Genomic DNA, 13,167 nt, shown 5'->3' with positions numbered 1-13,167 from the left:
ATAAAATCCTCTGGCTCCAGGTATATTTTTTTTAAGTGGGGGTGTCGCCAGGTGCTTTGAATTTGTGCAACCACTTGACCAAATAAAACGGAGTCACTTCAACATATTTTTTTTCAGTCTACTTCCTCCAACATCTCTCATCTCATCTTTTTAGTATTTTTTTTTTTTTCCATCGGACGCAATTAATTGCAAAAATCTCAGCGTGGAGAGGTTCTCCGGCGGACTAATTATACAGCAGCCACTCCATCATCAGCACCTTTTGTTGAGCGAGACACCCACTCCACCCCGCTTCCTCCCCTCCCGCCTACTCGGCGAGCCCCCTTGCCTCTGCATATCATTGATTAATTAGGAAGAAAGATGGCCGTCAAGCAAGCGGGGGGAAGGGCGGGGCCGAGTAGCGTGGAGGTCAAACCTCGTCCGGCCTGTCACAGAAGAGGAACTCTTTATTTACCGGCACAATAGGGCCCATTTGTATATGTGTCGCTGCAACTTTATTGTCCTGTCTCCGTGCACAAAGATGGTGACAAAAGGGAGGGGGGGGAAGAAAAAAAATAGTCTTGCGGTGTCTTTCCATCCCGCATCAGCATGCAGGACGTTGCGTGGCGGAGCCAAAGTGAATTAATTTGGATTCGGCATTTAAATCAGCGCGGCGCTCCAGGGACGGACGGGCGCCGCGTCAGAGCGGCTTCCCGACGGACAATAGCGCCGACGTCACTGCCTCGCTGCCAACGATTTGCCTTTTTTTTTTTTCGACGCGTCCGTGCGATGGTCTTCCTTTTGATTAATGGAAGGAATTTGTTTAGGAGGGGGGGGGGGGGAAAGAAAGGAATGAAAGGTAGTTTCATGTCTGATTTTTCTCTTGCCCCCCCCCCCAGCCGCCCCCCTGCGCATACACATCCGCTCTTCCTCTCGTCTCACCCAGAAGCTTATTAGTTCTAACTATATAGCATGCATAATAAAACTGCTCATTTGCTCATTAATATTAAAATTATCATATTCAGAGCCATGGGCATTAAGATCAATCAAATCCAGGGATTTTCAGGTCAGATGCGAGATCTGCTTATGAGTTCGCCCCCCGTCCCCCCACCCCTGCCGAATCCCTTTTTTCTTGGCGGAAGAGCACGCACGCCAATCCGAGGGAGGTGATAAATATGAGAGGCAGGGACATTAAAGCCGTGCTGATTGTTTGAGCCTGATGCAGGTTTTAATGACGGTCATAATATTTTTTGGGGCGGCGGGGGGGGGGGGGGGGGGGTTGCGCACGTTGCAATGAGGAGAATCTCACCTGACTTGGATGAGTGTCGTCATTTACAGGACGGCTTTAATAGCGAAAAGGCAAACACGTGCACAACGCATCTTACGGCCGTCATTTAAAAAAAAAAAAAAAAAAAAGAAAAAATTTAAACAGCGTGTCCATTAAGGACAAGAGAGGGTTACTGACATCGCCATTATCGAGGCCCGCATTAGCACTTCTGTCAGCACCATAAGCCATTCGCTATGCTGATTACCTCCTTTTAGTCGTCTTACTCTGATTGATATGTACTGTGGGCCTGACATGTAAGAGCATTCACTTTCACTCATTTTTCTCTCTCTTTTTTTTTTTTTATTGCTAATTAAATCAATGGAGCGTGAATGTTCAGAATTTCTTTCTTCCCCCTCCACCCCCCTCCAAAAAAAAAAAAAAATCAATTATGGAGCTAATGAGTGACCGACCGCGCTTCCTCTGACCTGCAGAACGCCGTGCGCCACAACCTGAGCCTGCACAAGTGCTTTGTGCGCGTGGAGAACGTGAAAGGCGCCGTGTGGACGGTGGACGAGGTGGAATATCAGAAACGCCGCTCGCAGAAGATTACAGGGTACGAGTCGCGATCGAGCAGGTGGAGGAGGAGTGTTTTTTGAGGACTGAATTTAAAAAAAAAAAAAACAAAAACCACAAAAGTACTTTTGGGCTTCATGCTAAGCGCCAATCAATTTGCTCTTCCACCTCGTTCCTCTCCAGAAGTCCGTCGCTTGTCAAGAACCTGCCTTCCAGTCTGGGCTACGGATCTCCACTCAACGCCAGCCTCCAGGTAGGAACCCAAGCAGATGACCGACCACCTCAATAACCGAGCCGACGGCTCCCTTTGTCCCGCTCGCAGCCACACGAGAGGGACGACGTCCATGCGCGAGGGCACGCGCATGAATATTTATCCGCTCTGTCATCAATGATTTGACTCCATTGCGCACGTCGGCTCGGTTCTCATGGCGGAAAACTTTTTAAAATTTAATCGCCGCATATAACTTTAATGCTCGGCCGGCAAAAGTGTCAACGTTTTTTTTTTTTTTTTTCCTTTTATTTGGAGGTAAAGTTTTCAAGGGGGATGAGGGCGTTTGAATGGCAACCGCAAGTACGCTCGTCACTTGCTGCTCCAATCTGGGCATCATTTATTTATTCATCCTGCTTCCCCTTTTCAACTTCTGAGCTGATCAAAGCAGCTGGTTGGGTAATGCGGGTGAGGCGGGGGTGGTGGGGGGGCGCATTTCACCTTTTTATTGGCCGGCTGCACAGGAAAAGTAAACGGTAGGCTAAATGCTAAGAAATATATTTTAAATTGCTCCAATTAACCCGAGGGAATTCCATTTTCTGACCAAAACTGATTTTTTTTTTTTTATTTTGGACCGACTGCCATTTTTCTTCCACTTTTCCATCAGTGTGAACGGTTTTCACATCCGTCGTCTAACGGTTGTCTGGTTTTCGCGCAGGCCGCCCTGGCAGAGACCACCCTGCCTCTACTGGGGACCCCGGGCCTAATGACCGGCGGCTCCATGGGAGGCTGCCACGGCCTCCTGGGCGGCGACCCGTCTGGATTGATGGGCGGAAGCCCGCCCGGCCTGCTGGGCGGCAGCCCACCGGGCCTCCTGGGCATTAGCCCTCCCGGCACTCTCAGCTGTAGCCCCCCCGCCTTGTTGCAGTCCGTCCACGACGACCTGAGCGGCTCGCTGGATCACCTGGACAGCAACGGACACGGCAGCCCCGATTACTCCCCGCCCGGACACATGTAGGTTCCGCACACTCGCTCCCATTTCGCATTCCCGCTCAAAAAAAAAAAAAAAAAATCAAAATCGCGTGCAAAAACCGGTACTGCGTAGACTGACAGCCATCAAGCGTTCGTGCTTTTAATGGTCCAATTGTTGGAGACTTTGCACCACGCATATTTTTTTTTTTATGAGTTTGAAAGGCTGTGTGGGATTGTAAGACATGTTCAGCCACCCACCTTGTGTCCTTGTGCCCTTTGTTAGTTTAATTGCCTGACGTTTAACCCACGGTACCGTTGCTTTTTTTTTTTTTTTTTTTTTATGGTGTCAGGACCCTGAGGCAAGGTTACATTCATCATTCATCCCCCTCGCTCTCCGCCGCTCCCTATCGTCTCTCGCTTGTGATTCCTACATTTTGTGTAACATCTGCAAATGCACTCTCAAAACAGTTGGGTTAAAAATAACCCCCAATTTGGGTCAAAAAGGAACCGATCTAACTTTTGGGGTTTCATCCCCCAAATTTTAAATGGATAGCCTCCAAAAGAAAAATTTGGATTCTTCATCTGCCCCAAAAATGTGGGTGATTTCCTTCTTTTGACCCCGCTTGGGATATTTTTGACCCAACGGTTTTTAGAGTGGTCCACGTGTGTCAGCACCACTGGGTGCATTGTAGCGCTCTAGCCGCCTCTGAATATTCAGCACGAGGAAAAAAAAAAAAAAAAAAGACATATTTTCTTCCCTCCTCTTAAACGGTGCCGAGAGCGAGAAACGACACTTTTATTTTCCGATTCACATGACAAAAAATATGCTCGGCGTGCAGGCGCGTACACACACGTTGAGGCCCATAATGCGCATGCAATGTCCATCAGTGCTCACTGGCAGAGTCACATGACATTTTCTTAGCTTGTAATGGACAAAAGATGCACTTTCCGAGTGTGTCGAAAAAGGGAGCGCTTGTTTCGTCCCACCAGACGTCCATACATGAACCTGTCCGGGTATGTTTACTACCCCGGCTCGCAAATGGAGTGTTAAGTGGGCCAAATCTGCTGCCATTCCCCACTCCCTCAGGTCATGTAACTTTTAATAACAGAATGGAATTTATGTTTTTTTTCTTCCCTCCCCCCCATCCCCCTCCTTATATACAACCAAGAGAACCTCAAAATGGAAGAAATGTGTTTTTTGCCTCCGCCTCTTCCATGATCGCTTTTAAATAATGGAGTGCGCCCGTAGAGCTAAATGAAATAGTACATCACTTCTTTAAAGGCCTTTCTCGGGAGAGGACGCCCGGATCGGACAATTAGACGAAACTCTTCTTCCCGGACAAGGCACCGGGTGGATATTCCTTTCCCGGTATTTGCTTTGCATATTCCAGTCATGTGTAACTTCTGCAATTCTGTTCAAATTCCAAATGGCATCCGAAATCCCCCGCGGCCCACGTTGAGCAGTGACGAGGGCAGCTCGGGAGTGAAGCTATGAGACGAGCCCCCACCCCCTAGCGCCCCCACACCATACCCTCCTACTTTTCCACCTCCACCTCCTCTGTTGTAGTCTGAGGGGATTTTTTTTTTTCATGCAACCGATGTGTCGGAAATAATTAGCTTATGTCAGATTTATCATGGCGGCACAAGATCGTGTTCGGCCATGTTTTTTTTTTTTTTTTTTTTTTTTTTTTTTTTGGTGTGACGGCATTATCATTCTTGTTCGGCAACCGACTGCTCCTACCGGTTGTCGTCGCCGCCGCTAAACGGCCCGAGATGTTCGTCCATTTGGAGTTTGAAAACATGTATCATGGCGTCCGAGCCAACTGCCGGGGCTGAAGTTGATTAATGGCAGAACCTCGCTGCGTTTTTTTTTTTTTTTTCACTCCTCTTGAGGAGCGACACGCGCAGCCCCCTGCATATTAACTAGCGGCTGCGCTTTCTATTAACTAGATAAAAAAGCTTCTCCTCTGCCTTTGCTCCGGGGGGCTTAGGGATGAAAAATTCTCCATTATTTATCATGTGTTCTGTTTTTTTTTTTTTTTTTTTCCCCCAACCCCCTCCTTCCCACTCCCGCCCGCCCTTTTCATGTATTTCAACCTGGTGTCATCAGTAAACTTTTAAATGCCAAACATGTCTGAGGCATCACAGCCCCCATCGCCCGCGTTTTAGCCGTGTTCTTCCTTACAGTCGACGCGGGGGCATCATGTCAAATTAGCGTCTGGCGAAAAACAACACGCTTGCACGCTAGATAATGCATGTCGCGGCCCTTCTCGTGTTTACCGCAAAGAAAGAAGGAAAGAAAGAGAGAAGGAAAGTGTGTGCCGATGTGGTTGTGTCGCAGGCCGCCCGTGCACGTCAAAGAGGAGCCCCCCAACATGGACGACGATGACTGTCCCATGTCGCTGGTGACGACGGCCAATCACAGTCCAGAGCTGGATGATGACCGGGAGCTGGAGGAAGGGAACTTATCGGAAGACCTCGAGTGATTTTTCCTTTTCTATCCCTTAGTTATGCTCTTTTATTTTGTTTTGTTTTGTTTTTTTCTCTCCCGGGCCAGACTTTGGAAAAGAACCACTCCGCAACGTTCACGCAAACTGCCGTCCACTCTTCCTTTTGTTCCTCCCTCTAACCGTCTCTCTCGTTCTTTCTCTCCACTGGGACTATTTATTGAGCATGCATCCGGACGCTCCAAAGGAACTCTCTGCTGCAGCCCTTTGAGATGGCTGACGCCAACATGTCGGGCATGAAATGCCTGCAAAAAAAAAAAAAGTATTTGATCCAAGATGGCCACCGCAGTACAAGGAGGATGGGCTCATGGAGGGATGGATGGATATGAGGAAGGAGGACACAAATGAGCAAAATTCTGTCGTATTCTGCCAAAAAAAAAAGGACCATTTTGTTTGTGAATAAGTCGAGCCACGGTCGCCGTTGATGTCTGGACACGATTGCTGGTTCAAATCAAGTCTGTTGTGTCACCGCTTGTATGTCGCTGTTACATCTCTTTTTCTTCTTTTTTTTTTTTTTTTTAAATTCAGCCCATTTCCACGCATCATCACAGACACCCTCCGACTGTAAATGCCATTCCCTCCATCACAACAAAAACTGCAGCATCGAGAGTTTTGCCAGACAAAAAAAAAGGGGGATGAAAATTGAAAAAAAAAAGCACCATTCCAACATCTTTCCTTTACCTCCACCTTCTGAAAGCTTTGTCGACCTGCAAGCAGTCACAGGCAACAGCTAGAAACCAAAGCCGACACGAGCTTATTGAAACAAGACACCAAACTCAGCTGCTCGTACCAAGAAGAAGCTTTCGTTCTGCAAAAAACTACCTTCGACTAACCTCTGGGATTGTTTCCTTTCAAGGCCTCCTCAAAAGACGCTCCATGGAGATCTTTGAGCATGTGTACCGCAGGTTGAAAAGGATTGGTGGGAGGGGGGTGGGGGGGGGGCACTGCAGGCCAGAGAAACGTAAAAGTGGATCAGAACCAAAACAAGACCCATTTGTGGGGAAGTGCAGAATCATTTTGGGCCCTATTTTCCCCGAATGGCACAGTTTCGTGGAGCGCAGCTGCGCCGCTGTGGGAGTGTTCACGACACTCGCCGCCAATTAAAGCGGCTCCTCTCCTGCCCTTTAAATGTGGCGCAACTGACAGTCTCGGCCCAGACATCTCTGTGGAAAAGCGCGAACGGAGCAATGTTGCCGTTTTAGCCGCGGTGCGACGACAGATCTGAGCGGGCAATTTAACATTGCCGGCGCTCAGTATTTGCCTGCTTGTCACCGGATATCAAATTTCACCCACGAGACCACCGGTTTATGTTAGGCCATGATTTAGATGCAGTCTGAGCATCGCCATAACGCTCCTTTGCCGCGCTTGTCCGAAAATTAGCGTCCGCCGGCATTTTTGCCCTGCCGCAGATGCGCTTTTCCAATGAAAACGGAGCCCCTAAACATCTTTTTTTTTGTAATTGCTGTTCTTAATTTAACCAAACTGGTGAATATGTCATTTTCCGAAAGGCCCCGCCGTCCCATCACGACCGAAACCACCGACGAACCAAACGTGACAAAAATATCTAGCAAAGCCAAATAGTTTTCACGAGGAAATGGGCGTGGCCTGGTGACCACGTCAGGCGCTCCTTCTACGACTAATATGAATGGTGACGATGATAATAGCCATGTCAGAAAGATGAAAGGAAAGCGTTTCGAGCTTATGTTTGCTATCCAGCTCCATCTGTAGCTCCTGAATTTGCAGCCTGGATGGATGGGATGCGCTAACATTGCTCGCCCGTCGAAAGTTTTGTTGCTTTAATGCAAGCGCTCGTTGCCGTTGTCGGGGAAACCAAAGTTACACGAAACTCTAAAACCGCTTGGACCGAGAAAGGGATCTCATGAGCATTTTTGTTGGATTTTGTCGCAAAATTTTGCGACACTGGAGTCGCTATGTCATGTTTAAAGCATCCAATCCAAACAAATTGAGCATTTACACCACCGAACGTCTTTCAAGTCTCTTACTGCGTATTTTTTATGGAAAACTGCACTGTAAAACAAACAAACAAACAACAAAAACGTTTATTGTGCTGAAATATCAATTATTTATGACCACAATGTTAGCACAACAAAGCGCGCGGTTTGCTCCCAAACAATTTGCTGTGTTGCTTTTACCCCCCAAACCCCACCCCCCAGTGTGTGTTTGCATATGAGCCTTGCGAGAAAATATTCTCATGCTCTTGAATGAGCTTTTCGTCCATTTTTTTCCAACAGAATTCTCATGAGATCATATCAAACTAGCATTTTGATGAGAAAGTAAAAAAAAAAAAAAAAAAAGAGATCCGGCACAACGGTACCGTGTCGGCTTGCCTCGACCAAAGCGGAATCAAGCTACAAACCAAGCAAACAAGCATTTAGCTTTGAGAACCAACACGTTCCACATGGCGAGAGAGGCCTGCTAACTTAATAATCTTACCACACCAAAAAAAAAAAAAAAAAAAAACATATTCCCAAAAACAACACAAAAGGCTTTGGAAGAAAAAAAAACCAACAAAAAAGATTCTACCTCTGCTCATACCGAACGAACGACAGATCATCCAAACGAGCTGTTACGCTTTCCCCATATTGACAACCCCCGCCCCCCTCCCCGCCACCCCACCCCACTGTGCGTCAAGTTACGCAAGATTTGCATTTTAATAGGTTGTCCTCAAACATTTGTAGAGTGCTGATGTATAGATTACCTGTTAAGAGAATATTGTGTTTTAAACATGCATGTCAGAAAAAAAAAATAAGAATAATAAATCAATCATTTGGCGGCCAGAACAAGCTAAATATTAAGAATATAGAGGACGAGGCGAGGACGGCCGGCCGAGCGATCCACGTAGCGATGCATAGGAATGCGTTGCCTCAGAGTTTGGGGAGAGGGGGGGGAGGGTCAGCCACAGAATGCATATTACCTGTAGATTTGCATGGGTTTTGTATAAATTCAGTTAAAAAAAAAAAATAAGAAGAAAAAAAAATTGAAAATAGTTGCTTGCACATAATACCAGAAAGACCTCCAGAAGTTGCTCCTCCACTAGATTTTAGGGTTGTCTGGATTTTCTGGGGTTGAGTTTTGTCTGTATTTTGATAACTGTGCATACTTATGTAAAGAAGAGGGAAGAAAAAAAAAAATTGGTGGACCCCATCAATTGGCCTGACTTCTTTTTTTTTTTTTTTTTTTTCCTTCCCCGAAAGAGTTTATTTTGTGTCTCTTTTCCCCGGGATTTTTAGCGATTCACCCCCGTCGCCGGCTACCAGTCGCAAAGCTGCGTTCCTCCGCATTTTGCTTTGCATAGCTGTAAGGCTTTAAACCTAAAGTGTGTGTTTTATCGCTTGTACCCCCGCGCATCCAAACATTCTGTCCGCCCGTTGAGTCACTTCCCATCGCTATCCTTCCCGAATAATTGGGACTCTGATCCGCCAACGTTAGAAGGTCACTCGGGACTGTCGCCGACATGTTTATGTCATTGGTGTGAGGAAAAAGAAGAACTTTTTTTTTTCCCCTTCTTGACAAGATTCAACGACTTTTTTGATACTTTTCATGACTGTTTACTGTGTTCATATAAAAAGGTTCTCTGACGTTAGAAGGTCATGGTGGAGAATTGTAATGTCCTTATTTTTTTCCCTGTACTTCATGGCATTTCACTGCTGAATAAAATAAAGGACCAAAAGTTGGAATTTAAAAAGCAACCTTGACTACCTCCAGCATCACAGACGGCTTCATTTATTGACTTGTTATCTCCTATTTTGCATAGGTACGAAAATGCACGCGTCGACCTTTCGGGAGGGGACGTGGGGGGGGCTTCACCGGTAGTGCCCCTGCTACGTTGCATATTTTTAAGCACATATTTGTAACTTTTTTTTTTTTAAATATGCAGCGCATAATTTTCTTTTCTTTTATGCCGTGCAATCAAAAGAGGTGCTAACTACTGCATCAAAACGTGCAGTTTTAATAAGCGGACACGTGCTCAAAGCCCGTTTGGGAATCATTTCCAGAAAAAGGAAAAAAAAAACAGCATCTTGTAGTTTCTTTCCATGTACTTGTCACTTAAAATCAAATTGGCTGCCCGGGATTGATGGCTGTTGAGAGGTCAAAGGCGCTAACAGGCTAACTGGAGCGGGCCCGCCGCACCTTGTCGGTCACGGAGCCCTCATTGCGATTCAGGCGGGAACCCACCATGACCGATAGGGTCGGCCATTAGCGGGCGTTCCAAAGGGTGCTCAGGAACATCGTAAGCCCGCCACTCCTCGCCAACGCCATGTCCCGAGAGAGGTCGGAAAACAACGCCCGCCGCTTTTTTTTTTTTTTTCGATCCCGTTATCTCCTCGCCAATGGCGTTCCGGAGCATTAGCGCGCCTCCCGTCTCCTCCCTTGCTATTTATGCGGCGGCAAGTGTTTGTGAATTCAAGTGAGGGATGGCATACGGAGCGCAACAAGGGCCCGCCGCCTGTGTACGACGCAACATCAGAGGCACGAAAGCGCGCCGGCGGCTCCTGGCCCGCCTCTCGGAGAGCATGAAATAATAATGGCTTGCGGTTAGAGAGGTATCCGTGAGTCACACTGGCTGCTTTTCATAAAGTGGAGTTATTTACAGTGCGATGAATAAAAGAAAGGGCTAGCCGGTGAGGCGGGCCTTTTCCGCATGAATGACACTTGGGGGGGCTTGTAATGTACTGTGGCAGTTGAGTCGACTGCGAGACACTGCACAGAATAAAAGGGAGGTTGAAGCCGCCGTGTGATTTGCGTCGTGACAAATATTTTCAAAGTAACAATTCATAAATCAATATTGCAGGAATGGCAGGAACAGCCTACTAGACCATCTGAACTTTTCAGCTTAATCAGGGGCACGTGTAAACATTTCCATACATATCTGGTAGCTTCTCTCATTTTTTTTTTTGTAGTAATGCCACAACGTAGATTTGTTGTCGGGTAGCATTTAATTTCCATCTTCATTCTTTAGCAAATATAGAAATAACTCGACTCCAAATAAGAAATGGTTTCCACCCCTAATTTAGGCATCTGCATCCTCATCGCATCCATTTCATCTCTCCCGAAAATGTGAAGACATTTTGTCAGGACAGCTCTCATCTCGCACTTTATTGATGAAAGAGTGCCGACTTTTTTTTTTTTTTGCTCCCTTCCCTAATTCTGACCCAACGATGCGTGGCGGCTCCTCTCCGCCCCACCCCTCCCCCCTGCCCCCGGGGCTGCCAAATTGCCCGCTAAATAGTCCGGCGGCAATGGCAACGCTAATTGAGATCATAATGATCATAATTGCAGTGCCTGAGAAGCGCGTCGAAAATAATTTTCATTGCTCTCAAGTTGATTTTGGGCACAGTGCAAAAAAAAAAAAAATAGTGGCATAGCTCCCAGGCACTGCCGCTCGGATTTTGTGTTGGTGTTTTTGGAGTGGGGGTTAAAGTGAGGGGATGTCGTTCATATTTGTCAATCGCACGTGAAGACCTTTGAGATTGTTTGTGATTAAGGACGACATAAATAAATGTGACTTGACTTTCCTGGCACTGACAATACTACTAAAAATGACTCAAGGCGATTTTTTTTCGAGGCCATTCCTACTCCGACGACTTGTTCAACTCTACTCCAGCTACGATTAATCAGCAGGTGTTTAGCTGTCACCTTGCTAGCTTGCGTTAGCGTTTTGCTTGTAGCCACCTTTAGCTGTATGTTTACCGTTCACTCCTTTCTTTCCACACACAAAAAAAAAATGGCGCAGCTTGTTTGAAGTGATGCAGGAATTAGAGAGAGAGAAAGAAAAAAAAGTCCAACTATTATCTTTAAGCCACAGTAATCACGTGTGGCCTTCATCACCAATTCATAATGGAATTTCTTAACGGGATGATTTCAATTAGCGGGTCCGGCGGTTAAATTAGCTCTTTGTCTCAAATCTCAATATGTTTGTTTTAATAGAGTCAAGTGTTGCAGACCTTCTTAAAGGACAAGTTGGCTTGATGTTTTTTTTTTTTTTTTTTTTTTTCCTCCTTTAAATTGAAAACCTCGAGAGTTGATCCTGGCGCTGGCTGGCGAAAGAAGTAGAGAGGAGCGCAGCATTAGCGCGGAATGGTGGTTTAAATCACTTACTGAAGATTTTTAATGACGTTTCAGTGTTCTTGGTATAATTACTCTTCATCCGAGATGGGCCGTAATGCTGTTGGACAGTCGTGGTTCAGGCTCGCTAGCTCGCTTCATTAGCGTGTCATTCCTATTTCACATCAGAGGCTTTAATTGTAATGCTGAATATGCACAGCTCCCCCGCGCGAGCCTAATCAAAGTGGATCCACTTGTATTATTAATACCAGAAATCAGCCCGCTTGCTTTTTTTTTTTTTTTTTTAATAAATAAAAGAATACAGACGCATAAATCAGCTGTCATTTATTAGCGCCGTCGTGGCATATCCGCCAGACATGCAAGGAGAAGGCAGCCCACCTCCTTGTCTTCCTCCCCTCATCACTCATCAACATTTAAAAAGTAGCGAAAGACAGAGAGGAGCGAAAAGAGAAAAAAAAAATACAGAAGAAAAAAGGCGGCTTATTAAATATACATGTTAATTCTGCCGTGGAAAAATCCGATTACAAAGCAGGTGCCAAGTGCCAAGAAAAGGGAAATAAAACACAAATATCTCTGACGCAAAAATCACACCCCGGGAGCCATTTGACCCTGGCGCTGCGGGTGTACCTAATGAAGTGTCCGGTGCCCGGACCGTCGCATCCGATGCGGGTCGACGAGCAAAGTTGGTGCGTGACAGCTGCAGGTGGAAGGGGGAAGACGCATGAATGATTCATCGGACAATAATGGGGGCAGAGCGACATTAATTAGACATTAATGAGAGGCCTCACCTTCCTCGCTCACTTTTTTTAAGTGTGTCTCAACCCCTCTCACCAGTCCCCCTGGCCCGACGCCACTTTGCTGCCAGCGTCAATAAATAATTGCTTCAAAACACTCCACAAACATAGGCTGGCAAGCTGCGAGAAAACGACCCACTCGGCGGACGCGGGTGCGCCAACAGGCCTGACGTGGCGGTGGGAGGAGAGGAAAGGATTCAGCGTTTGGATGGTCTTGACATACAGGTCAGCTCCACCGCCTGCTTCCAACGTGTGCCCCTCATGTCTTGAACATACATGTATAACCCCGGTTTGATCTCTCTCACACACACACGCACACACACACACACACACACACACACACACACGCGTCCCCAATCTCCATCCTTTCCATTCCCAACCTCTTTGATCTGTCATTTGCATTTCTGTGCCTTCAGGCTGGAAATTGTGGATGAGATTTTTTTTTTTTTTTTTTTTTTAACTCTCCTCCATTGCCGCTTTCTTTGCTCGATCTTCTCCTTGGCTGCACAACCTGATAACCTGGTGAATCCATTCTCATGATCTTTCTGTTTTTGGCAGTGGGCAGGGTTAGGGTGCGGTCAAGAAAAAAAAGGGGGAAAAAAATAATCCATGACCAGTAAAAAAAAAAAAAAAAAAAAAAACGAATAGAAAAAAAATCTCATTAAATCCTAATTAATGTCTCTTTTTTTCAGACTTTCTTTTCCACCCTCTGTGTAGCACCAATAAACAACAACGCCATCTATCTCCGTAATGCATCACTGCTACTTTTATTGAAGAATATGT

General features: G+C 46.3%; 1 protein-coding gene and 1 long non-coding RNA gene across 2 annotated transcripts in view; both read left to right on the top strand.

Annotated features, from left to right (window-relative positions):
- The window catches only part of foxp2 (forkhead box P2), a 58,378-nt gene extending 52,491 nt beyond the window's left edge, over positions 1-5,887 (top strand). The window contains 4 exon segments of the mRNA XM_052055278.1: positions 1,735-1,856; positions 2,000-2,069; positions 2,743-3,038; positions 5,338-5,887. Coding sequence (XP_051911238.1) covers positions 1,735-1,856; positions 2,000-2,069; positions 2,743-3,038; positions 5,338-5,482 — 633 coding nt within the window. The 3' untranslated portion in view covers positions 5,483-5,887.
- LOC127593705 (uncharacterized) overlaps positions 1-13,167 on the top strand; it is a 120,398-nt gene that overhangs the window by 50,458 nt on the left and 56,773 nt on the right. The gene's annotated exons all lie outside the window — the stretch shown is intronic.

This window comes from Hippocampus zosterae, chromosome 21 (genome assembly GCF_025434085.1).
Source record: "Hippocampus zosterae strain Florida chromosome 21, ASM2543408v3, whole genome shotgun sequence".
Taxonomy (NCBI): domain Eukaryota; kingdom Metazoa; phylum Chordata; class Actinopteri; order Syngnathiformes; family Syngnathidae; genus Hippocampus; species Hippocampus zosterae.
Note: the sequence above shows the minus strand (reverse complement) of the source record. Positions and strands in the feature narration are given on the sequence as shown.